Source organism: Schistocerca cancellata, chromosome 3 (assembly GCF_023864275.1).
Source record: "Schistocerca cancellata isolate TAMUIC-IGC-003103 chromosome 3, iqSchCanc2.1, whole genome shotgun sequence".
Lineage (NCBI taxonomy): Eukaryota > Metazoa > Arthropoda > Insecta > Orthoptera > Acrididae > Schistocerca > Schistocerca cancellata.
In genome coordinates this window covers 857,765,063-857,789,106 of record NC_064628.1, presented here as the reverse complement: position 1 = coordinate 857,789,106, position 24,044 = coordinate 857,765,063, and the positions used below count along the sequence as shown (strand labels likewise).

General features: G+C 46.2%; 1 protein-coding gene across 1 annotated transcript in view; it reads right to left on the bottom strand.

The window, feature by feature from the left end:
- The window catches only part of LOC126177124 (solute carrier family 22 member 7-like), a 186,527-nt gene that overhangs the window by 35,659 nt on the left and 126,824 nt on the right, over nucleotides 1-24,044 (bottom strand). Inside the window, exons 6-7 of the mRNA XM_049924393.1 lie at nucleotides 9,702-9,923; nucleotides 624-838 (exon numbers count right to left, since the gene is read on the bottom strand). Of these exons, the coding sequence (XP_049780350.1) occupies nucleotides 624-838; nucleotides 9,702-9,923 (437 nt within the window). The remainder of the gene's footprint in view (nucleotides 1-623; nucleotides 839-9,701; nucleotides 9,924-24,044) is intronic.

The window sequence follows — 24,044 nt, the reverse complement described above, 5'->3', positions numbered from 1 at the left end:
TACCTCTCATCTGACAGTATAATGATGCTTTTTTTCAACAGGACAATGGTCTTACAGATGTGGCACACGTCTATATGAACTCTCCGAATGATGCTGAGGTGCTCCTGTGACCAGCTAGATCGTCAGATCTGTCCCACATGTAACATGTGTGGCAGCAGCTCGATCATAAATTCGATTCCGGTGGCAGTACCCGGGATATCAAGGACAAGGTAACAACACTGGTGGGCCATCTAGCCACAGGAGAAGATTCAACGGATTTATAAAACCCTTCCCAAAAAAATCACTGCATGCACCCTTAAGAGAAGAGGTACAACATCATACCGATAAGTGGGTTCATATGGCCAACTTCTTTGTAAATTTGACTGGGTTCTGTAATTGCTGAAACAACATCACATACCTTCTCAACCCATGAATTTTCATTGTGTTTCCTCCTCCACTTCTGAGTGCTTCACTTTGTTTGTCGGGCAATGGAGGTCGACTGTTGCCAAATGGTCTGACCCGATTGACAGTAATTTTAGTCGCAATGCAGATGTTTGAAATCTCCAATCCACAGCAGGTGGAGGAGGGCGCCAGAAAGCAAGTGTGAGAGGTGTGTGAGTGCTTTCACGGGCTGTGTTGTTTACCTGTGAGCAGTACGACACAGAGTGCACCCAGGAGGCCGACCAGCGCCAGACACGCGACGCTGGACCACCGGCGCCCGAAGTGGATCCCACAGTAGTGCTGCAGCAACACAGACGCCACCTGCGCCACGGCCTGAGCAGACACCGCTACCAGCGGGTTCACGCTGATGATGCCCACGCTCAGCACCAGCGCTAACATCGTCATCCAGCACAGGGACCTGGCAACATATGGGACGCTTCTGTATCCTCTCAGAAAGGACGTACTTTAGAACAGACACAAACTCAGCTTGTACACCAAAGTCAGCAATTAGCACCAGCAGCATTTAAACCAGACTGAATCAGATAGTCATTGTCAAACATCTGGGCCCATCTGTGACGCAGCTGTATTTACCGCTGTAGGCTCACGAATCCCTGCCCACACCTGGGCTCCCGGAAGCTTGGACAACTCCACACTTTGCCACCATCTTCGGAGCACAACACGATGGACCAGCCACCCATCTCCCTCCCATCCCCCTGAGGTGTCAATGGAGGACCACTTCAGTTCGGATCACTGCAACACATTGCAGTCAGTTGTTACACACAGCTACCACCGCTGGGCTGTCCATACTTCCGTCATGGAGTAAGAACCTCCTGTCAACACAGCACCAGTGGCAGCAGGGTGCATGTTCAGCAGCCAGAGGCTGACGCACCAGAGACACTGTGATGTGGTAATCACGTCGCCTGCCATTGTCGTTCGCAGTTTCCTAGACCCCTGATTGTAAACGAACATCAGTAAATAAGTTGTAACCGCAGCTGGACCTTCTTCTGCTGAACATCGCATCATCCTACAGCAGTGAGTCCCTGTCCACAACCAGCCATCTTCGAAATAAAATTGTAAGCGATGGTGCATAAGCCAGCCACCCTTCGGACCGTAACGACTGGTGTCAGAAGCAGTGCTGAGGATGAGGATGGATGACAACAGGAAGGCAGCACCTGGATCCTTGTTGGTGCAATCTGACACAGAAATGCAGGTAAATTCCGAATTTATAGCTGTTTTGGGCCTGTGTGGTCGTTTCCATAACGTTTCTCTTTCCTTTTTATTTTATTTTTGGGTTACTGGTATACAAGTATTTATTATTAAACATTCAATATAGCTCAAGACGGTTCAGCTCAGAGTGCGATTCAGCAGTTGAGAGATGAAGTAGCTCAGGCGCAGATGGAATTGGGACAGTTAACGGAGGGAAGGAGGAAACCATCCTTTCTGAGGCAGCTAGCTCTGACGCTGACAGCGCTTCATTGGTCATCTCACTTTCTCGTAAATTAGAAGACAATGTCTTTGTGACATCTTGGATATTCGGGAATCCAGCCAGATGTTCGCGTCGTTCTCGCACGATATTTCAACAGCGTGCCTCGCTGTCTTCTTCAGGTGCTACCTGAGACTGGTCCTTGGATCGATCGAGTCCAGTATTTATTCCTGGAAGGAGCCGGGCGTTCCCTAATCCGTCCGCGCCGAGTCGAGTGTTCCGTCTGTGGTCCGCGCCCGCCAGACTGGGCGCCGAGCCAATGGGCTCCAAATCTCCGCCAATCGCCTAATCACCTGGATGCTCATGTAACTCAGCACTTCGCTGCTGTGAGGATTCAGCCGTCACCACGTCCAGTGATGGGTCAACAGAGGACTTCTTCCCTCTGAACGCTGGAACGTGACACCACTGGAAGTACATACAGGTACCACTATCAGACCACCCAACCTTTGACTGGTGAATACGGGCAGTAGTATCAGTGGAGTGTATGGTCAATAACCAGAGCCTGACTAAACAGGGTATGCCCCAATGGAGTATCTACTTTGCCCGTCATCAATCACTTGCAGTTTCCAGGACGCACGACTGGAAACAAACAACAATAAAAAATGTATATATTTGCAGACTGAAGTGATGAATGAGAATCTGAACTAAGGCCCAGATTCGAACCCAGTTCTCCTCCTCACTAAGAATATGCGCTAACCGCTATGCCACCGCGGCACAATGGCTTTGCACAACTGCTCGTGCTACTCCAGACGCCTCCCTCCTCAGTCTAAATTCCCACCGATGCCACAGCCAACTTGGTATTCCCTCTACACTTGAACAGCATTACAGAGGCTCTGCATCTGTATTGCAGTAGTACCTCAGCATTGGGATATCTTGCTGGCTAAGCTGTTTGGCAAGCACGTATATAAGCAGCAGAAATTTTCGCCTTGTGGAGGTGGGCATTACCTTGCTAGAATCTAAGCCCAGAATGGATTGCTCTCAAGGGCCACAAAATAGGGAGTAGACTTTCGTCAAGGTCCCACTGTGCTGTAATGGTGCCGGGGTTGAAAGGAAAAGGGTCCTGCTACGAAATCAAACGGCACCCCAAACCAACACTCCTGGTTGTCGGACTGTATGGGGCGACAATCAGGTTGGTATCCCAGCGGTGTCCAAGATGTCTCCAGTCACAGCTTCGGGCTAGAATCTTATTGACTGAACTAGAATTGTCTTCAGTGATCACCTTCACTTCGAACTGAGCCCAGATGACCAGCGAAGATGTGTATGGAGGCACCCCAGAGAGCAGATGGATACCACCAACCTGATTGTCGCCCATCATATGGCCCGACAACAGGAGTGGTGGTCTGGACTGCCATTTCTTTTCATAGGAGGAGCCCTTTGGTTGTCGTCCATGGCACCCTTATGGCACAGAGTTGCGTCGACGATATTGTACCTCCCATTTTGTTGCCCTTCATGGCAAGCCATCCTGAGCTTCCACTTCAGCCAGACAATGCTCACCCAAACAAGACGAGGGTTTTTACTGCTTCTCTTCGTGGTTGACAAGTGCCAGCAAGATGACCTGATCTCCCCCACAGTTGAGAACGTTTCGAGCAATTTGGGCATGGCCCTGTAACCAGTTCGGGATTTTGACAATCTAATGCACCAGTTGGACAGAACTTGGCACAGTGAACTCAGGAGCACATCCAGCTAACTATCGAGGCCAAACCGGTTCATGAATGACTGCACAACAGGTCGAATCACCAGACTAACGCACAAAATTTTCGGTTAGGGTGCGTGGGGCAACCTCGGTACTGTTCCGGCGGTCATACGAAATCGCACCCCAGGTCATATATTCAGGTGTAGGTCCCATGTGTGTCTAGAATGAAGACAGGGTGGCTCTAGTTCCTGAACTGGCCTCCTTCTGACCAACACACGGCCATCACTGTTACCGAGGCAGAACAAGCTTTCATCAGAAAACTTAACAGACCTTCACAATGTCCTCCAAGGAGATCTCGCTTGATACCACTGAAGTAGCAAATAGCACTCCGTCTTGAGGCCACAAGTGGCCTATCGAGACCATTCGACCGCCGTGTCATCCTCAGTAGAGGATGCGGATAGGAGGGGCATGTGATCAGCTCACCGCTTTCCCAGTCGTTATGATGGCTTTCTTTGACCGGAGCCGCTACTATTCGGTCGAGTAGCTCCTCAATTTGCACCACGAGGCTGAGTGCACCCCGAAAAACGGCAACAGCGCATGGCGGATGGATGGTCACCCATCCAAGTGCCGGCCACGCCCGACAGCGCTTAACTTTGGTGACCTCACGGGAACCGGGGTATCCACCGCGGCAAGGCCGAAGTAGCAAACGGCGGTGGTTTAGGGCCAGTGGAATGCACGCTACAGGGCATCTGGCACGGAACTGTCCTTGAAGTAACCGATCTGTAAGGTTCGTTGTGTCACTGTGGTGCCAACTACTGCTCATACTGCTGCTGCAGATGCAGTACAACTCGCCAGCGCCATACGCTGAACGTGATGGTTTCTCTCTCGGTGGTGTTAATTGGCCGTCCGGAATCAGATCATCGTGTGACCGTACAATCGCGTGATCACCGCTGCCAGCAGTAATGTACAATGGCTGAATTCCTACCAGGAACATCCAGCTTCTCATAGCCATATTACACGACTTGCTTCAAATTCAGTGAGGTGTTGACAATGCGGTCTTTGTCGTTTTAAAGGCATTCTTGACTAACAACAACTCACTACGTCCAATCTCAAAGATAACTAGCTAGCGCTCACGACTGTTACATCGTGTAATTAAAACAAACCTGATTTTCATTCTCATAGTTGGCACTACTAGGGCCACTCTGAAGCGACTGGCGAGAAATTTGAATAGCCATAATCTTTCAGATGTAGAAATACGCCTACTGGCTTTCGTTTATGTCGCACAACACTTTCTTGGTGTTGTGATGATTTTTTCCGTCAGTGGATATTTGGAATTGCGTTAAGTGTTTGCATAGTGTTTATCACATTTCATTGTGATTCCTGTGTTTAAGGTTTTCTTTTCACCTGCAACGAATGCGATGACGCAATCGATATATCGCACTCGACAAAGCCCGCCGCCACGGGATTAGCCGAGCGGTCTCAGGTGCAGGAGTCATGGACTGTGCGGCTGGTCCCGGCGGAGTTTCGAGTCCTCCCTCGGGCATGGGTGGGTGTGTATGTCCTTAGGATAATTTAGGTTAAGTAGTCTGTAAGCTTAGGGACTGATAACCTTAGCAGTTAAGTCCCATAGGATTTCACACACATTTGAACATTTTTGATCAAAGCCCAAGAATTATGTTCACACGTTCACCTCTTTCGTGGAGCTGCCTTATCTGTACAGTCTAGTGCACACAGAATGACGTGTCGCATAGTCATACAGCTCGCTTTACTTCCGCCAAGTGGTCGGCCGAACGTTTATATGACTGTCATTTCCAGATTTTGCCTATACGTTGGGTAAGGCAACTTGATCTCTTGAATCGCGGTATGGACACAACTAGGTAACGATTCATTATGAGGCTGTTGGAAGTGTGAGCTGATTAACTTATTCGTTAAGATCCTACTGCTTTTAGCCTAATTTATTGATGTGTTTCACTGCAAGTGACGTCATGATATTGTAACGCACGAAAGAGGTCGAGACAGAAGAAATGTGTTCCAGTTCATTTGTGGAAGCTTTGGTTAATCGTTAACATTGCGATACATTGCGGTATCAGAATGTATTACATCTTTTATTCTAACACTGGCAGCTCAAAGAGGTAATTCACATTTGTGGCAAAGAACACAGCTAATGTGGCTTTATGAAAGTAACGATAATATTACGAAGAACTATATGTTAAACACTCACGCTTCACATGATCCAAAGAAAAAGACTGGATGAGAGATACACGCGAACGACTCGTGGCACTGATGTTCAATCGCTGTCACATTCAACACTGGGAAATAATAAGGAGTCACCAGTAAAGCAATCGAATTGAGCAAGTACGCTTGTCGAGAGTTACAGTTTTACCTTGGCAAGTGCTGCGGTCTTATGACTGTAGCTGTGACTGACCTCGTATGGGCATTATGGATTTGTAAGCTAACTGCTGTAGAAATGTTCGCAATTTGGTACTGCTGTGTCGACCGGACAAGACACAGCCAGAGCAAAAGCACCACAAGCGCAAAGAGCAGGTGCCAGCGCCGTAGAGACTCGCCACTTGCACAAATTCCACCAGCGCCACGGGCGGCGCTTAGGATGAAGACATCGACTTCGCCTCGGCCAATTGCCGGCCGAGTACAATCCGCCAATGACCAGACGACAACGGACATAAGCCTATTCGGAAGACAGAAGAGCAGCTCTCGCCGACTTTGTTACAGATCATCTTCTAGGGCTGGCTTAGACACGGAACGTCGTATAGTGAATGAACTATTAAGAAGTGAAGAGACAGTTGCTGTAAATTGCATTAGCTGTGTACTGTGACGTTTACCCACGATTATTTTCACTTAGTCATTGAGGGCCTTTTTTGTCTTATATTATATGCAGTCTTCGAGAATTAATCATTCAACAAGTCACAAAGATAAGTAAACCTTTTAACTCATTTGTGTGGCTTTGTTACTAATTTGTTGGAGTGTTGTAGAACCTTCGTTCTCCTACCCTGTTACGTGACCCTGAGGCATAGCTGTATTACAGTGGCAGGGAGAAATTGTCTTAGCGGTGTACTGCGCCCCAAGCCGTTTCACGAACCCACAAACTCACCCTCCACAGCAGTAGCGACGAGGCTTTACAAAACTGGTGACGAGGGTTTACAAAAGATACCTCCCATCTCACCCAACGGCTTATTTGCATCATGAGAAACGAAACAGTGTGGAAGAATCTCTGGCTTCAGCCACGTAAGTTAACTGTGTCTGAGTGGAGAAACAAAATGTCTAAACTGGTGTCCTACACTGACGTACCAAACAACTCTGCCCAACAAAACAAGCTCTTAGAACACATGAGAATTCCTCTATTTTAATTAAACACCTGTCTAGAATAACTGATGACCGTCAAGGATAAGCCAGATATTAATGTTGTTGCTTTTGTGCTCGAACTTAATCAAGAAGACGTACTTACTTACATTAACTGAAATTCACGATCTTGTAGGTTTTAAATGTAAAATGTTACTGTACGTCAGCCAGGGCTGTGCTGATACAAAATGGCGCACGATATTTAGGGCAGCCGTATGGGAAACAATCGGCAACTAAACTGAAAGGTTCTGTTTGGAAAACAGAAACTCAGCTTAAAGAAATGACCACTACCATTTATGTGACTGCTGAACTTTATTTACTCGAGAGCACAGAGTCAATGAAAACAGTAGAAATAAATCAGCAAACATAAAATGTTTACGGTAGAGCTGGTAATCTTCGCCAAACTTCTAGCAATGCAATTAAGCCGAAAGACGGAATGTTAAACACGAATAACGTATAACTTTTACAAGAGCTTTCAATGATAGCCTTCATCGTTGCTAGGTAACAAAAATTACTCTGGCTTTTATACTCTGCCTGTTGGTTCTTTTTCTTCCAACCACTCTAAACATAGAAAGTCATTCACTGGCTCAATGACTTTACTGCTGCTTTTACTATTTTCTTCTTCGTGTTTACTTTTGAATTATTTTAGTTTTATTATGGTTTCAAACCTACTTTCAAATTCAGTTTCCTTCATTCTTTGTTACCCCTACAGATGCCCCCTTCAGATGTCGTTTCATACAACTCGAAGTTCTACATTTTCTTTCAGAAACCATACGCGAGATTTTCCTGTTCTCACGCTCGCTACGTGCAACCTGTGAGGCCTACAGAAAGAATCGAACAAGTCCTATCTGTAGGAAATTTAATGTGGATATATTTTGTCCTAGGATAAGTTTTCGTTAGAGGCTGTAAGTTTCGAGTTGTTCAAGAGAAACGTACGGAAGAGACCTTGAAACCCACCTCCATTCCCACATTCCGTCCCCACCGTTCGGCATTTCTAGCATGTTGTGCATGGCACTCCCTCTAACTACTGTACAAAAATATGCGACTGCACGAATTGTTTCCCAAATTTTACTTTCTTTGGTCTTCATTGATTCGCCTTATGAAGCCACTGTCTCAGTCGAGCACATTGTAAAACTGGCGTTTGTGTAAATTTTACCTAACACTTTTGTGAATTTTTACTGCATAAACTAGGCAATTACATCGTTGTCAGGGTTAAGTTTACGTCTGCTCTCCCGCCCTCCAGGGTTTCATGCCCTATACAGGTCTTCTTGAAACAATATTTCCACTTATAATGCCACACTTTTACTTGTTGTGATAGATTCGCAGGTGGTGGTACTCTGCTTGGTTCCAACGTTGTTCCAGTTATCTCCATTATAAGTGAATACCACGTGTCACAGGAAGATGGACTTGTGATGTAGCTTCAGACTCTGGAGACGTAATCCACCATTGTGTGTAGGAGAGGAAGTTACAATGAATTTCTTCATGAGACCCACAAAATATTAGATACAGGCTCCCAGGTAGATGCAATTTTCCTTGACTTCCGAAAGGCGTTCGATACAGATCCACACTGTCGCCTGATAAACAAAGTAAGAGGCTACTGAATATCAGACCAGCTGCGTGGCTGGATTGAAGGGTTTTTAGCAAACAGAGCACAGCATGTAGCTCTCAATGGAGAGACGTCTACAGACGTTAAAGTAACCTCTGGTGTGCCACAGGGGAGTGTTATGGGACCATTGCTTTTCACAATATATATAAATGACCCAGTAGATAGTGTCGGAAGTTCCATGCGGATTTTCGCGGATGATGTTGTAGTATACAGAGAAGTTGCAGCATTAGAAAACTGCAGCGAAATGCAGGAAGATCTGCAGCGGATAGGTACTTGGTGCGGGGAGTGGCAACTGACACTTAACATAGACAAATGTAATGTATTGCGAATACATAGAAAGAGGGATCCTTTATTGTATGATTATATGATAGCGGAACAAACACTGGTAGCAGTTACTTCTGTAAATATCTGGGAGTATGCGTATGGACCGATTCGAAGTGGAATGATCATATAAAATTAATTGTTGGTAAGGTGGGTGCCAGGTTGAGATTAATTGGGAGAGTCCTTAGAAAATTTAGTTCATCAACAAAGGAGGTGGCTTACAAAACACTCGGTGAACCTATAATTGAGTATTGCTCATCGGTGTGGGGTCCGTACCAGGTCGGGTTGACAGAGGAGATAGAGAAGATCCAAAGAGGAGCGGCGCGTTTCGTCACAGGGTTATTTGGTAAGCGTGATAGCGTTACAGAGATGTTTAGCAAATTCAAGTGACAGACTCTGCAAGAGACGCGCTCTGTATCGCGGTGTAGCTTGCTGTCCAGGTTTCGAGAGGTTGCGTTTCTCGATGAGGTATCGAATATATTGCTTCCCCCTACTTATAACTCCCAAGGAGATCACGAATGTAAAATTAGAGAGATTCGAGCGCGCATGGAGGCTTTCCGGCAGTCGTTCTTCCCGCGAACCATACGCGACTGGAACAGGAAAGGGAGGTAATGACAGTGGCACGTGAAGTGCCCTGTGCTACACACCGCTGGGTGGCTTGCGGAGTATAAATATAAATGTAGATTTAGATGTAAAATGTGGCACCTCCAGACACTGTAGCCCACGTTTGGTTGGATGGTTCTTACGGTACTCGTCAGTTGAGGAAGGATCGCAGCTATGCGATGTAACTTTGACAACGTGTACCTGTTGACATAAAAGCTGTTGTCCTCATTTTCTTGTGTTTATGAAAACAAGTTAGTTTTACAGTAACTCGTGCGCACTTGGCAATGACGAGCAGGAGGGTGTTCCTGAAGAGGTTCCAGCTGGAGAAGATGGCCAGGTAGCCGACGCGGTCCCGCTTGGCCTTGGCCACGCGGTGCAGCACCTGCAGGGTGAACGGCGGCAGGCTGGAGCCGTTGGTGGCCGCGACCCGCCGCAGCACGCCCAGCGCCTCCTCCTCGCGCCCCCTGCACGTCAGCCAGCGCGGCGACTCGGGGAACCACCTGCAGGAAACCACCTGTCTCACAATGTTTTACGTTATAAACAGAGCAGGAAGAGTCGTAGGATTGAAGTTCACGTTTTGCCGGAATCTTTTTCATTCGAGAAGGAGTAATTTGTTAGTTGAAAAAGTTAGAGGTGGTGTAATCCTGAGACTTTTCTGCAGTGTACTGTGTTGTCCAATCCCATACAAAGAAAGAATCTTTAAGTATGGATAATTATGTTCCAGTATAAACTCCTGTCTGGCGAGAGATGGAGGTTGCACCCCTCTGCCATCCTCCACACCAACAAATCCTTAATCCGCCCCATCCTCTTTTATGCCAGATCCACCTGGATACCCCCCTCCCCCAAATTCTTTAAGTCCCTCCAGATCCTTGAGCGCCGCGCACTCCGCCTCAACTTCCGTATATGCCTCCCGTCCCCCACGCGGGTGCCGGCCGGTGTGGCCGTGCGGTTCTAGGCACTTCAGTCTGGAACCGCGTGACCGCTACGATCGCAGGTTCGAATCCTGCCTCATGCATGAATGTGTGTGCTGTCCTTAGGTTGGTTAGGTTTAAGTAGTTCTAAATTGTAGGGGACTGATGACCTCAGATGTTAAGTCCGAATAGTACTCAGAGCCATTTGAACCCACACGGATCCTCTACAACCTAATTCCTTTCCCCCATCTGCTCTTATTCCTCGAACATATCCGCATACTCTACACCTTCCGCCTCCTCGATCCCCCTCGCCCCCTGGTTGCTCCTCTCCTCTCCAATCCCCGCCCTCTGCCACATCTTTACTGTTGTGTCCCCCCTACCCTCCATCTCTACACGATTCATCTCCTTTCACAAGGTGGCTTCTGTCAAATCCCCCTCTGTCCCTCCATTTAACCCTCCTATCAACTCTGATCCCCACCCCCCCCTCCTTTCCTCTGTCCTTTCCCCGGTCTCCCTCTTCCCCCCCTTCCATCATTTTTTCTCCCCACCCCCCGACTTTTTTTGTATACTGCTCCTCTGCCTTTCCCCACTCCCTGTCGCGTCTGTCCAGCACCCGCCCCCCTCTTATGGGTCCACGTCCTTCATCGGCTCCTTTCCCCCTCCCCCCCACGCATCGTTTTTTCCTCTCCTTCCCCCCCTTTCCTTTCCCGTCATCTGTCCAGGTTCCCCCCATCTGCCCTCGGCTGTGGTATATCATATTTGTGCCAAATTTTTAGTGCAGTGTTCAAGTGAATGGTCAGTGTTGTTCGTCTTCCCAAAGTGTTGCAAACAGAAACCAATGCTGAAGCTGGGTGCGAATTTTATATCTCTTGCGAACAGAAACCAGACTGTTGCGGTGTTTTATTTAATTGTCTGTCTATTCTTTTACCTGTCTGCTTCATATGTATTTTATTAGCATCATCAATCCTTTGTTCTAGGTTTTAAGTTCCACGATTTTCCGCCATTTTACCATTTAAGTCACTGATGTTATCGCCTGGTATTATTATTTATTATTTTCCTCTTTTTAAAACAAATTCTGTAGGCTGATGAGCGGCGTACTAAGCTGCTGCCAGCCCGCCCCCTTTGGGAGGAATCGAAACTCAATAAAGAAAACAAAAAAGTTCAATATACTTGATTTTGATTACAATGTATGTAATCAAGAGCATGTTTCACAGTTAACTGATAAGGTGATAAATTTAACTGGCAAATTTATACACTAATATCAGTTTTCCTCAGCCATCTGGACCCGTCGATGTGTTGCCGGATAAGGGACCACCGGTTCGATGGGCGACTCACTTTCAATATCTGATAATCAGCTACACGACGGTGTAAATTAGTAAGATCCGGAACCAATGGGTTGAAATTTCAGCTGCAAACATCCCGTCGTGTGTGTGAAAGCTCTATTTCTGTGGTCGTAGTCCTGGTGCCATGACAGGCTGTAACTTCTGGAAATCTACCCACACAGTCGGCCAACTCTGCAGGAGCCGTAACCTTTCCCACCATCTGTAATGTTGGCTACAGGCACTACATTCTCCCAGAGTACACACACAGTGCTGTGCTCTGTCCGTGTCCATAAAAACGTGGAGAGACGCTCTCCAGCAACCGCCCCATTCCCATCCTGCTGCTGACATCGGGAGGTACTTCTTCCGTAACCATGGAATGTGTCTTGCTTAAATTTAGATCAATAGCTGTTAGACTGTATTGCGATATTCGGCTTCATTCCAGGATTCTTGACTGCTTTTGCTGCGAGATGCCAGTGTACATATCCTCCACTACTGACATAAGAATCTTCGCGCTCTCCCCGTTTGCATCCATACCTGAAATTTCTCATAATCAAACAGGCTCTATCTTTCACTGGACGATCTCAAAAAAAAAAAAAAAAAAAGTGCCTCTGAGCACTAGGGGACTTAACATCTGAGGTCATCAGTCCCCTAGAACTTAGAACTTCTTAACTACTTAAACCTAACTAACCTAAGGACACCACACACATCCATGCCCGAGGCAGGATTCGAACCTGCGAATGTAGCAGCAGCGAGGTTCCCGACTGAAGTCCCTAGAACCACTCGGCAACAGCGACCGGCGGACGATCTCATGATATTTGTTTTATAGTGTTTCTGTGTTATTACCCCAATGTCCAGAACATGCTTTACCGCTGACAGATCCATAATTCTGTGTTGATATCGTTCCACAGTGTTCGCATTTAATCTGCTCTTTATTGATGAATATAAGTCAATACTTTTAACCGCTTGTCTGTTTCTTGTTGGTAGCTTCTCCTCTGTCTCATTTAATGTTATTTATACTGGCAACAGAAAGACCTACAGTACAAAAAGGAGTCTCATTATGTCTCGGTCTTACGAGTTGGCAAGGACAGCACATAATAAGGTCACTACACAAGTTACAATGCAAGAACACTTTTCTGGTAAAACACAGATGAATATTTCACGCTTATGATGTGAGGTAGAAAAGTAAGTGCCACTTCTGGTACAATCTTAGACTTCTCACTACAGTGATAAGCATCCCTGGTGTAAAGAAGCAACTGAAAGAGTCGAAAACAAATAAGTCGACAGGCACGGATGGAACCCTATTTCGCTTTTACAAAGAGTACTGCATGGCAATGGCCTCTTATTTAGCTTCCACTTACCGGATTTCTCTCACTCAGTGCAAATTCCCAAGTGACTGGAAACAAGCAGGTTGAGTCCTGATATAAGGGTAAAAGAACGGACCCGCAAAATTACAGACCTATATCTTTCACAACGATTTGCTGCAGAATTCTTGATCATACTCTCAGCTCGAATTTGGCAAATTTCCTTGAGGCTGAAAAGTCTCTGTCCATGAGTCAGCACGGTTTTAGAAAGCATCGCTCGGGCAACACCCAGCTTGCACTTTTCTCGTATGGCATTCTCGGAACTAAGTAGAGGCGCAAAAGACAGGTTCCATATTTCTAGTTTTCCGAAAAGCACTTGACACGGCGCCTCACTGCAGACTTTTAACGAAGCTACGAGAATATGGAATAGGTTCCCAGGCACGTACTGGCTCGAGGACTTCTTAGGTAACGGAACACACTATGTTGTCTGTTCACCAGAGACATGGATATCGTCAGGAATATCCCAGGGAACTGTGATAGGACCGCTTTTGTTCTCTATATACGTAAATGATTTAGTGCACAGGGTGGACAGCAAACTATGGTTGTGGTGATGCTGTGGTGTACAGGAAGGTGTCGAAGCTGAGTTACTGTAGGACAGAAGATGACTTAGACAAGATTTGTAGTTGGTGTGACGGGCAAGATTTCTAGTTCGTGTTACGAGTGACACCTAGCTCTAAATGTAGATGTAGTTAATGCATATGAGTAGGAAAAACAATCTTGTAATGTTAGAATACAGCATTAGTAGCGTGGACCTTAACAAATCACTTAGTTTAAAAACATGGGCGTAACGTTGCAAAGAAGTGTGAAATGTAACGAGCAAGTGAGAACTCTGCTAGGGAAGGCGAATGGTCAATTTCGGTTCACTGGGAGAGTTTTGGGAAAGTGTAGCTCATCGGTAAATTACATCGCATGTAGAAAGATAGTCAATGTCCTATCCAGTACTGCTCGAGTGTTAGGTTTCCGCAGCCGGTCGGATTAAAGAAAGACATTGAACCAATCCAGAGACTTGTTGCTAGTTTTGTTATTGGTAGCTTCGAACACCACACAGGTATTATAGAGATGCTTCAGAATATCAAATGCAAATCCCAGGAGGGAAGGCGACGATCTTTTCGAGAAACACTACGGAGAAAATTTAGAGAACCGGCAACGGAAACAGACTGCGGAGCGACTGTACTGTCGCTAACATACATTTCACGTTAGGAGCACGGAGGTAAGATGTGAGAAATCAGTACTGGTACAGAGGTGTAGAATCAAGCATTTTTCCCCCGCTCTGTTTGTCAATGGAACAGGGAAGTAAATGCCACGCACCATACGATGGCTGGCGGAGTCTGTACAGTATGTAGACGTAGATATAGTAGATGTAATCCAAATAGATGTCCTTCATTGGAGTCTTCTCAGTATGCGGTTGATGTCTTAGGCAGTCATCTCCCTGGTGTCTGGGTGTGTGTCCGGATCGGCCAGATGCGGCAGACTGATGTGGTGGTCGGAGCCCTCGAACACGATAGGTTAGGTCCAGCCAGAGATTGGGATGGAACTGAAGGCTGCTGCCGAAGTTCGCTACCGATGGTCGAGCTGCAAGGAGCAGACAGCATTGAGCCCAGGGCGACAGCGAGTGGTGCTGGCTACTGGTCGTGGAGTATCTTGAGTCATCTAATGGAAGGATTTCCATGTGGATCACGTGACATGTTGACGAAATTTAGTATGGTCTTTGCAGTGCTATGGTCGATTGCGCACACTTTTGGCGGACGATGCTGGAGTCTCTCATGCAGCCTGCTGGAGTCTGGCACGTGCTCAGATGGATGATTATGTTGCTATTGTTCTATACACAGTGTAACATGTTGCTAATGTCACACTGAGGTGCATGTGATTGTTTCGTGTGTCTGTCTTCAGTGGAGGACATCTGGAGTACAGTAATCTGCCAGCTATGTGTGTGTTCTGAGGTTTTAGGGTACCAGGCGAGTGACCAAGCAGCTTCCCCCCTCTACAGAGATGGTGAAGCCATCGGGTATAGTCATCCAGAGGGAAGAAGGAGACGAACAGGAGGCAGAGAAATGCCATAGGCGCCAGGTGCGATATACATTCCGAAAAGTGCAGCTGGGAGAGAGCACGCAAGGAGCCCAAGGGGTGGACAAGCGATACATTGTGGGGGGCGCCAGAGAGAAGAAGAGAAAGTAGACTGCAACTTTGAAGATGGACTGAAACTTGCAAAAAAGGGGTTCGAAAGGAGAGGAAAACCTGTGCACAAAGAAAGTACAGAAGGAAAAACAAGCATCTATGAAGGACGAAAGGAGAATGGAAGACCCACTAGGGAAGGGTGGCGTCGGAGAGAGGAAAATGGAACCAATGCTGCAACATATGGCGGCCCATGACTAGTTGCTGAAGCAGCCGTAGGTGCACGAAGCTGTAGGGCGAGTGTGAACGTGTGCAGTGATGCATGTGGGAGAGCAATGGAGTGCTCTGTTTGCACATAGCACCGCGGCGTTGCTTGTAAGAGGGCGGTGTTTTGGGTTGGAGCGTAGTGGTGAGCAGAGAACGTGTGGCAGTGGGCAGAGGAGCAGGGCAGCGTGCAGTGGAGTGTGGTGGTGCATGGAGGAAGGGAAACTAGTTGGAGACCACAGAGCTGGCGTATATGGAGCCCCATATTTGTGGGCGACAGATGCAGTCAAAAATGGTTCAAATGGCTCTGAGCACTATGGGACTTAACATCTTAGATCACCAGTCCCCTATAACTTAGAACTACATAAACCTAACTAACCTAAGGACATCACACACATCCATGTCCGAGGCAGGATTCGAACCTGGGACCATAGCAGTCCCATGGTTATGGACTGCAGCGCCTAGAACCGCACGGCCACCATGGCTGGCAGCTGCAGTATTGTAGTGGACTGTTAGGAGGATAGAAGCACCAGCAGGCACACAGCCAGAGGCAGCAGTGGGAGGATCATGGGTGAGGTCAGGCACAGTGATGTGTGTCCAAGGAAGGTCAACAGAGGACTCATCACCAGTGGATGGCTCAGATCTGGACGTGCAGTCACCTTCAACAGCAGAGCTGATCAGGTCTCATCACACAAGTAAAGCATCATAGCAGGTTTGGGTGCTGTTCGCAGAAGGTAGTCATCAGGAAGAACAGCAGTGCAGAAAAGGGTAGAAGTGGACCTGAAAAGCAAGAGACAGGGAAAGTCGTCCACCAGATACCACAACCCAGCTGCCAATGGCTAGAAGGTCAGGTGAAGTCAGGCCTTGCAGTGAAACTTCTAAGAATGGAGAACAGAAGGTGCAGGGAAGTCTGCAAGGCCACAAACCACGACCGCAATGGGAGAATAGTGGGGGCGACGAATAGCTAGCGGCGACACCAGGCAGGGCAGCACAGTAGGCGCAATGTGTGATTTGGAACCATCTGTTGGAGAATAAGGTGAATGCATGAGCTGGACATGACCCACACACAAGAAAGAAAGAGCCGAGGAGGGTATGAAGGAAATGGGGGAGGGGGTGGGTCGGGGGGAAGGGGGAAAGCGTCAGCAGCAGGCAGAAAGGAAGGCAGAGCGAAGAGTGATGTGACAGACAGGAGGTGACATGTCTATGTCAGCACAGCTGGAAGGCTGGGAAACAACAGAGTGGTGTCATCATCAAACGGAGAAAGAGCAGAAATGGAGTGGATGGACGCCTAGGACACAAAATGTGAAGGTCTGAAGAAGAGGGAGTATCGACCAGGCTGGCGTTATACAGTCTGATGGCACACAGCATATGGGCCAGTCTATCATGTATACATTATACAAAACCTGTAAACTGACTCGTTCATTTCGATAAAAGAAACGTTCACATGATCAGTAGAACATGTAATTAACTAACTAAATAACTAACTAACTAAACATCATGTTAATCTTTTCAGTAGTATAGCTAAAAGAGAACTAGAGCAGTCTGCATTGTTGCCAGATTTTCTCCTCCTCCTACCCCCTACCCCCTCTCTCTCCACATCTGCCTTGTCATACACTCACTGCCCCTGCCCATTCTCCACTCCTCCCTCACCACATCCACATTCCCTCCCTCTCATCCTTCCCCCACTGCTCCATTCCCCTTCTCTTGTCCACCCACCTATCACGCCCCCTCCTCACCTCTTCTCTTCCCTCACCCATATGACATGATTCATGATGTCATGCATTGTTACCAGATTGCAAGCACACCACTGACATTGATTAATTGCTCTATGTAAAAAATTATGGTAAACCGAAAAATGGTAGGAAATTCAAATAGTACAAGTGTCTCCAGACATTTGATATTACTGTAGAACTTAGGGTATTGCCTTAAGTATAAACTGGCATGAAATTAATGAAAAATGAGATGGGGCATTGGTCTGTTAGTATAAAATTCAAGGGCAGTCTGTAGGACATCAGAACACAACGTACTGGTGTACCTGTGCATACGAGGACACTCTCAGTAATGCTACAATCGAAGGTGGTGAGCAGGGGACGCTAGGACGTTCACTATGACATTATAATCCAAGAAGAAAATCCAAGATGGCGAACAGGGGATCTGAGGACAAATCCAAGATGGTTTGTCTAGGTAAAGGAAGACAGCCTGTGTGGTTGGAAGATCAGTTGCTCCAAGTTTAAAATGGTGCAGAAATTCATAAAATCATCGGTTTTACCCATTCTCTACAATTCTGCCAACCCCCTCCCTACCCAACGTCGCAGTGGCGATAACTGACACTCTAAGTTGGAAACCCAAGTGCTGACCTGTTCTAACTTTAAAACTTAATAGCTCATATTTGGTTGTCAAACATTTTTCACTATTATATGTAGTGATACAGTTGTTCATTTACACCTTTATTATTGAAAAACGTAACACAAAGTGGAGAGTTCCTTTCACAGAAATTTCACCACCAGGGCACGAGCGGCGTAAAGCCAAATGCTGTTTGTGCCATACCAAGCTGGGTGGAGCTACGCTACTCTGTCTCCACACTTTGAGTTTCCAGTAAATCCAACGTAGGCACATGTCGTCGTGCCACCAGCATTGTCTAGTGCACCTGATACAAGGAGCAGATACGAAGTCGGCACGCTAAATTCATTTCAGACACAGCGTTACCACTATCACCAACGCCTGCACTACTCAACCCTTGGTATAGTGCAGCTATCATAGTGGTGGTGTTCTCAGTAACTTTGCAGCTGATGCCTAAACCTCCAGATGACAGACACTCAGATAGGTACCAAACATGGCGTATCGATAGAGTATCAACAAAAACACCGATTTAGTTCGTGCTGTGTACTGTCGTCCAGTAGAAGATGTGTAAACATAATTAAAAGTAACACCAGAAATCCGGAGTATAGGCAAACCGTATCTGTGAGATCACAATGCGAAGATCTCTGGTTGCCGGCATGGTAGTCAGCGGTTAGCTGCCCTCTGTAATAAAATAAAAATTAATGAATAGATCAACGATGAACTTGAGCAGTCGTCATGGGACGTCCGCCCAGACGAGATACAGCGACCAATAACGAACAAAACGTCATCAAAAAAGAAGCGGGTGAGCCGGTAGAGCGTCAGATCGTTGTGCTAAAGGTCACGAGTTCGAAACCCACTGATTGCGGATTTTTTTTTTTTTTTTTTAAGACTACGCATGAAATTGTAGTATGCGAGAAAATTTTTCTGCCTTGTGAAAGGACGTTTCATATTTTGTAGTAATGTTGTTTTGGTAGTCTGCTTCGCTACATTAGTTGAAAGGAGCAGACCTATAGACTACATTGTATAGATAAGTGTGATGTTATCTGTTCAAATGAACGCTACAGGTTTGATACTTTCAATTAATGAAGCGAAGGCAGACTGCCAAAACAAGATTACTACAAACTATGAAACGCCCTTTCACAAGACAGAAAAATATTCTCCCACATAACAATTTCACGCGTAATCTGTTAAATAAAATTACGACCCGTGCGTTTGGAACTCGGGATCTTTAGCACAACAATCCGACGCGCTACCAAGTCACCTACCAGAGAATACGTCACGTTTAGAACTCACAGATATGGCTTGCCTATACTGTGTAGTATTGGCGTTACTTTTAATAACCGTTTACGCATCTTCTACTGGACGACAGCACACACCACAAACTAAATCATTGTTTTGGAGATTTGGGCGTGAGTACAAGTGACAGTTATCACATGGTTGTAGGCATGTCCTCAGATCATGAGTTTTACGTTTTGGTAAATTTTGAAAACCCACGATTTAATGATATGAAGGTAGTGCTTTCAGGCCGTGAATGATACCAATCATCTCAGAATTCAGCACAAATAACTGCAATGCTCAATGATGAATGTTCCACGTTCAAATGCCTGCATTGTTACTGGACTGCCTGGATTGTGGCGTGCACATGGTTATTTTTTTTTGGCTAGGCAGTAGTGCGAGGTGTCCTGATGAACACTCACCAGTCGACGTGCAGGCGTGGAAATCAGGACGCGCTCAGTGTAAAGACACTTCAGCTATCAAGATATTAGCAGTGAATTTTCAGAGTGTTCGGAATAAAGTTCCTGAATTAACTGCCCTCCAGGAAGCTTGTGGCGCCCAAATTATTCTCGGAACTGAGACCTTGCTGAAACCTGAATAGGAAGTTCTGAAGTATTTAGTGATGGTAGGAACGTGTATCGGAAAGACAGATTAGACACCGTAGGAGGTGGTGTCTTCATTGCAGTTGACAAAAATATTGTGCCTACTGCGTTCGAAGTAGAGTGTGATTGTGAAGTTATCTGGACACGTTTAACAGGGCTAGGGGAAATAAAGTTAATTGTGGGGTGTTACTACCGGCCACCAGGCTCCACCGTGACAGTTCTAGAATCATTCAAAGGGAGTCTACATTCTGTATCGTAGAAGTACTCGGATGACGCTATATTAGTCGGAGGCGACTTCAACCTAACTAGTATAGAATGCGATGTCTATGGATTCATTACAGGTGGTCCAGACAAGCCGTCGTGTGAATTACTTTTGAATACATTATCCGAAAACTGTCTTGAGCAGCTAAATCGACAGCCAAAGCGCAATGGAAATATTTTAGATCTGGTAGCCACGAACAGACCAGACCTCATCGACGGTGTCAGTGTTGAGACAGGGATTAATGATCATGATGTTGTCATTACGACTATGGTTACGAAAGTTAAAAAGTCAGTCAAGAAGGTTAGGAGGGTATTCTTACTAGAAAGAACAGTTGTTATCATCCCACTTAGTAAATGAATCGACTTCATTTACTTCCGGTACGATGGACGTGGATGAATTATGGGCACATTTTAAACACATTGTAAATGGACAAGTATGTGCCGAAAAAGTGGGTTACGGACGGAAAAGACCCACCGCGGTTTAACAGTGCAATTCGGAGAATGCTCAGGAAGCAATGGCAGTTGCACTCGCGGTACAAGAAAGATCGGGAGAACGAGGACAAGCAAAACTTAGTAGAGATTCGTGCTGCTGTAAAAAGAGCGATGAGGGAAGCATTCAACCACTACCACCGTCATACCTTAGCAAAAGATCTTGCTGGAAACCCAAGGAAATTCTGGTCTTACGTAAAATCGGTAAGCGGGTCGAAGGCTTCCATCCAGTCCCTCACTGATCAGTCTGGTCTGGCAACGGAAGACAGCAAAACGAAAGCTTAAATTTTAAATTTAGCATTTGAGAAATCTTTCACGCAGGAGGATCGTACAAACATACCGCCGCTTGAGTCTCGTACAGATTCCCGTATGGAGGACATAGTGATAGACATCCCTTTTGGGGTTGTGAAGCAGCTGAATGGATTGAAAATAAATAAATCGCCAGGTCCTGATGGAATTTCAATTCGGTTTTACAGAGAGTACTCTACTGCATTGGCTCCTTACTCAGCTTGCATTTATCGCGAACCTCTTGCCCAACGTAAATCCCCGAGCGACTGGAAAAATGCGCAAGTGACGCCTGTATACAGGGTGTTACAAAAAGGTACGGCCAACCTTTCAGGAAACATTCCTCACACACAAAGAAAGAAAATATGTTATGTGGACATGTGTCCGGAAACGCTTACTTTCCATCTACATCTACATTTATACTCCGCAAGCCACCCAACGGTGTGTGGCGGAGGGCACTTTACGTGCCACTGTCATTATCTCCCTTTCCTGTTCCAGTCGCGTATGGTTCGCGGGAAGAACGACTGTCTGAAAGCCTCTGTGCGCGCTCTAATCTCTCTAATTTTACATTCGTGATCTCCTCGGGAGGTATAAGTAGGGGGAAGCAATATATTCGATACCTCATCCAGAAACGCACCCTCTCGAAACCTGGCGAGCAAGCTACACCGCGATGCAGAGCGCCTCTCTTGCAGAGTCTGCCACTTGAGTTTGTTAAACATCTCCGTAACGCTATCACGGTTACCAAATAACCCTGTGATGAAACGCGCCGCTCTTCTTTGGATCTTCTCTATCTCCTCCGTCAACCCGACCTGGTACGGATCCCACACTGATGAGCAATACTCAAGTATAGGTCGAACGAGTGTTTTGTAAGCCACCTCCTTTGTTGATGGACTACATTTTCTAAGGACTCTCCCAATGAATCTCAACCTGGTACCCGCCTTACCAACAATTAATTTTATATGATCATTCCACTTCAAATCGTTCCGCACGCATACTCCCAGATATTTTACAGAAGTAACTGCTACCAGTGTTTGTTCCGCTATCATATAATCATACAATAAAGGATCCTTCTTTCTATGTATTCGCAATACATTACATTTGTCTATGTTAAGGGTCAGTTGCCACTCCCTGCACCAAGTGCCTATCCGCTGCAGATCTTCCTGCATTTCGCTACAATTTTCTAATGCTGCAACTTCTCTGTATACTACAGCATCATCCGCGAAAAGCCGCATGGAACTTCCGACACTATCTACTAGGTCATTTATATATATTGTGAAAAGCAATGGTCCCATAACACTCCCCTGTGGCACGCCAGAGGTTACTTTAACGTCTGTAGATGTCTCTCCATTGATAACAACATGCTGTGTTCTGTTTGCTAAAAACTCTTCAATCCAGCCACACAGCTGGTCTGATATTCCGTAGGCTCTTACTTTGTTTATCAGGCGACAGTGCGGAACTGTATCGAACGCCTTCCGGAAGTCAAGGAAAATGGCGTCTACCTGGGAGCCTGTATCTAATATTTTCTGGGTTTCATGAACAAGTAAAGCGAGTTGGGTTTCACACGATCACTGTTTCCGGAATCCATGTTGATTCCTACATAGTAGATTCTGAGTTTCCAAAAACGACATGATACTCGAGCAAAAGACATGTTCTAAAATTCTACAACAGATCGACGTCAGAGAGATAGGTCTATAGTTTTGCGCATCTGCTCGACGACCCTTCTTGAAGACTGGGACTACCTGTGCTCTTTTCCAATCATTTGGAACCTTCTGTTCCTCTAGAGACTTGCGGTACACGGCTGTTAGAAGGGGGGCAAGTTCTTTCGCGTACTCTGTGTAGAATCGAATTGGTATCCCGTCAGGTCCAGTGGACTTTCCTCTGTTGAGTGATTCCAGTTGCTTTTCTATTCCTTGGACACTTATTTCAATGTCAGCCATTTTTTCGTTGGTGCGAGGATTTAGAGAAGGAACTGCAGTGCGGTCTTCTTCTGTGAAACAGCTTTGGAAAAAGGTGTTTAGTATATCAGCTTTACGCTTGTCATCCTCTGTTTCAATGCCATCATCATCCCGGAGTGTCTGGACATGATGTTTCGAGCCACTTACTGATTTAACGTAAGACCAGAACTTCCTAGGATTTTCTGTCAAGTCGGTACCTAGTATTTTACTTTCGAATTCACTGAACGCTTCACGCATAGCCCTCCTTACGCTAACTTTGACATCGTTTAGCTTCTGTTTGTCTGAGAGGTTTTGGCTGCGTTTAAACTTGGAGTGAAGCTCTCTTTGCTTTCGCAGTAGTTTCCTAACTTTGTTGTTGTACGACGGTGGGTTTTTCCCGTCCCTCACAGTTTTGCTCGGCACGTACCTGTCTAAAACGCATTTTACGATTGCCTTGAACTTTTTCCATAAACACTCAACATTGTCAGTGTCGGAACAGAAATTTTCGTTTTGATCTGTTAGGTAGTCTGAAATCTGCCTTCTATTACTCTTGCTAAACAGATAAACCTTCCTCCCTTTTTTTATATTCCTATTAACTTCCATGTTCAGGGATGCTGCAACGGCCTTATGATCACTGATTCCCTGTTCTGCACATACAGAGTCGAAAAGTTCGGGTCTGTTTGTTATCAGTAGGTCCAAGATGTTATCTCCACGAGTCGGTTCTCTGTTTAATTGCTCGAGGTAATTTTCGGATAGTGCACTCAGTATAATGTCACTCGATGCTCTCTCCCTACCACCCGTCCTAAACATCTGAGTGTCCCAGTCTATATCTGGTAAATTGAAATCTCCACCTAAGACTATAACATGCTGAGAAAATTTATGTGAAATGTATTCCAAATTTTCTCTCAGTTGTTCTGCCACTAATGCTGCTGAGTCGGGGGGTCGGTAAAAGGAGCCAATTATTAACCTAGCTCGGTTGTTGAGTGTAACCTCCACCCATAATAACTCACAGGAACTATCCACTTCTACTTCACTACAGGATAAACTACTACTAACAGCGACGAACACTCCACCACCGGTTGCATGCAATCTATCCTTTCTAAACACCGTCTGTGCCTTTGTAAAAATTTCGGCAGAATTTATCTCTGGCTTCAGCCAGCTTTCTGTACCTATAACGATTTCAGCTTCGGTGCTTTCTATCAGCGCTTGAAGTTCCGGTACTTTACCAACGCAGCTTCGACAGTTTACAATTACAATACCGATTGCTGCTTGGTCCCCGCATGTCCTGACTTTGCCCCGCACCCGTTGAGGCTGTTGCCCTTTCTGCACTTGCCCGAGGCCATCTAACCTAAAAAACCGCCCAGCCCACGCCACACAACCCCTGCTACCCGTGTAGCCGCTTGTTGCGTGTAGTGGACTCCTGACCTATCCAGCGGAACCCGAAACCCCACCACCCTATGGCGCA